The 2,378-nt window shown below is 59.5% G+C and overlaps 1 protein-coding gene across 1 annotated transcript in view; it reads right to left on the bottom strand.

Annotated features, from left to right (window-relative positions):
• SLC26A9 (solute carrier family 26 (anion exchanger), member 9) overlaps positions 1-350 on the bottom strand; it is a 42,507-nt gene extending 42,157 nt beyond the window's left edge. Inside the window, 1 exon segment of the mRNA XM_006754419.2 lies at positions 226-350. Within this exon segment, the coding sequence (XP_006754482.1) occupies positions 226-350 (125 nt within the window).
• Between the last annotated feature and the right edge of the window lie 2,028 nt (positions 351-2,378).

The following is a 2,378-nucleotide window of genomic DNA, read 5'->3' as shown; positions in this document are numbered from 1 at the left end:
CTGCTGAAGCTGGGGGGGGAGGAGGTCTTTGCTCCTACTCCCCATCCTCCCTGGGAGTCTCAGGACAGTTGAAATGATAGGATCTCCCATTCAGGGTTCCACACCAGCCCTCCCAGGGCTTCCCCGAGCTCCGTGTGAGGGATGCTGGTGCGAGAGCCTCGCCTGGTGCAGGAGAGACTTTGGCGGGGAGCAGAGGAGAGGAGTCTGGGCTCTGGGTCACATTACCTGAAAGCGTAGCGAAGTTTCTCTCCCAGTGGGTACTTCCGGTCCTTCTTCTCGAACTCATGATCGAAGAGGGCGAGAGAGTATGCAGCTCTGTCCACCACGTAGCGGGGCCTGGGCTGGCTCATGTCTGGGGCATTTACAGGCTCTGGGAGAAGCAGACAAGGGGAGGATGAGGGACATCCCTCCTCAGCGCCAGCTTGGGCCCTCTCTCTCCAGTCCTTGCTGCAGCCGTTTTATGCTGGGCTTCCCCGCCCCCCTCCAGAAGGTGCCTCCCTTCCTTCTTTCAAGTCCTTCCACGAGACTCACTTCTTCTGGTGGCCTTCCTTCCCGGGCACTGATGATGCACACACTCGCCCTGGCTGTTTTGCTTGGCGCCCAGCACATGGCTGGCACACTGCACCTGTGACATCACCGTCACCCCCGCCGAACACCACGCAGAAAAAAGGTGGGAGTGGGAGGGCAGGAGTCCCAGCTGTGATTCAGCATATTCATTCGACCCCTTGCCTTCCCCCCAAGGCCCCTGATGCCTCCACAAGCCCCGCCCCAAGCATCAGTTTCCCCGGGCAGAACGGCTAATACCATTCAGCCAGACAGCTTGGAAGGAATAGAGAGAACAGCCTGCCTAGAGGCCGGGGGATGGGCACAATGACCTCAAGGAGGCCCCTTCTGGAAGGAGACACCTAGGACTTCACCAACAGGTTTCCCTGGGGATGAAGGACAATGTCGTGTTTGGGGAAATTGGGATGGACTGTGCTGCTGGCTCTCCCACACACGCTTCCTGTACCTAACCTTTCCCCCACCCTTGTGTACTGCTGTTTCTCTCCTCCTCGAGTTTTGCGCAACCTTGCTGGTGTTGCAGGAGCCCAGCCGGCAGAGCTGAGTGCCGGGCCCTGCAGGTCCAGAGGAGCTTCCTGTGGGAGCCTCCCCGTCCCTCCTCCAACCACTAGTCTCCCCTCCTGTCCCCTGTCCTCCAGAGCTGGGAGAAGCCGCCTGGAGGGCCCTGGAGGAAGCAGGAGGGAGAGGAAAGCCAGGGGGCAGGCTTAGAGGGAGGGTTGAATTCTGGGAGGTGGGGTGCGAGGGGTGGCTGTGGCCAGTTTGGCAAAAGATTTGAGATGGAGTTGAAGGTGAAAAACCACTTGGGGCTAGGGAGGTCCCCTGACTTCCTAGGGGAGAACCTGGGTGTATGGGAAGTTATCAAAGGGGAGCAGTTGATACCTTTTGTGGAAAAGAAGGGTGGGGGGGGTGGGGAAGAGAGATGGGATGTGCATTAACTAGGGTCTAGAAACCTGGGTTCTAGTCTGGCTTTACTGGTGGGTGGAAGGGGCAGCATTACCTCTGAACCTCAGGTTCCTTGTCAGGGAAATGGGGGTAACAGGCCTCTCACGGGGTTGTTGTGAGGCACAAATGAGGTAACGGACAAGAAAGGGTGTGTAATATGCAAAGAAGCCTGCAAATGTGAGTTGTTATTATGATAACACTAGAGGCCCGGCGCACAAAAATTTGTGCACTTGGAGGGGAGGGGGGTCCCTCAGCCCAGCCTGTGCCCTCTTGCAGTCTGGGACCCCTCGGGAGATAACGACCTGCTGGCTTAGGCCTGCTACCGGGTGGCAGAGGGCAGGCCCAATCCCTAGGTGCAGCCCCTGGTCGGGCTCAGAGCAGGGCCAATTGGGGAATTGGGGCGCCGCCCCCTGTCATGCACAGAGCAGGGCAGATTGGGAGGTTGCGATGCCACCCTCAGTCACAGTCAGGGTAGGGCCGATTGGGGGATTGGGGTGTTGTCCCCTGTCACACTCAAGACAGGGTCGATGGGGAGATTTGGGCGCCACCCCCTGAAACCCACAGAGCAGGGTGAATAAGGGGGTTGAGGCACTCCCCCCATCATAATCAGGGCAGGGCCAATGGGGAGGTTGCGGCTCCACCCTGTCACACACAGAGCAGGGCCCGTCGGGGCGTTGGGGCACCTCACACTGTCACACACAGAGCAGGGCCGATCAGAGGGTTGGGGAGCTCCCCCCCCCGTCATGCTCAGAGCAGGGCCCATCAGGGATTTGGGGTGCCACCCCCTGTCATGCACAGAGCAGGGTCCATTAGGGAGTTGGGGAGCTTCCCCCTGTCATGCACAGAGCAGGGCCCATCGGGGGTTGTGGAGCTCC

This window comes from Myotis davidii, unplaced genomic scaffold, assembly GCF_000327345.1.
Source record: "Myotis davidii unplaced genomic scaffold, ASM32734v1 scaffold710, whole genome shotgun sequence".
Taxonomy (NCBI): domain Eukaryota; kingdom Metazoa; phylum Chordata; class Mammalia; order Chiroptera; family Vespertilionidae; genus Myotis; species Myotis davidii.
This window is presented reverse-complemented; position numbering and strand designations above follow the sequence as displayed.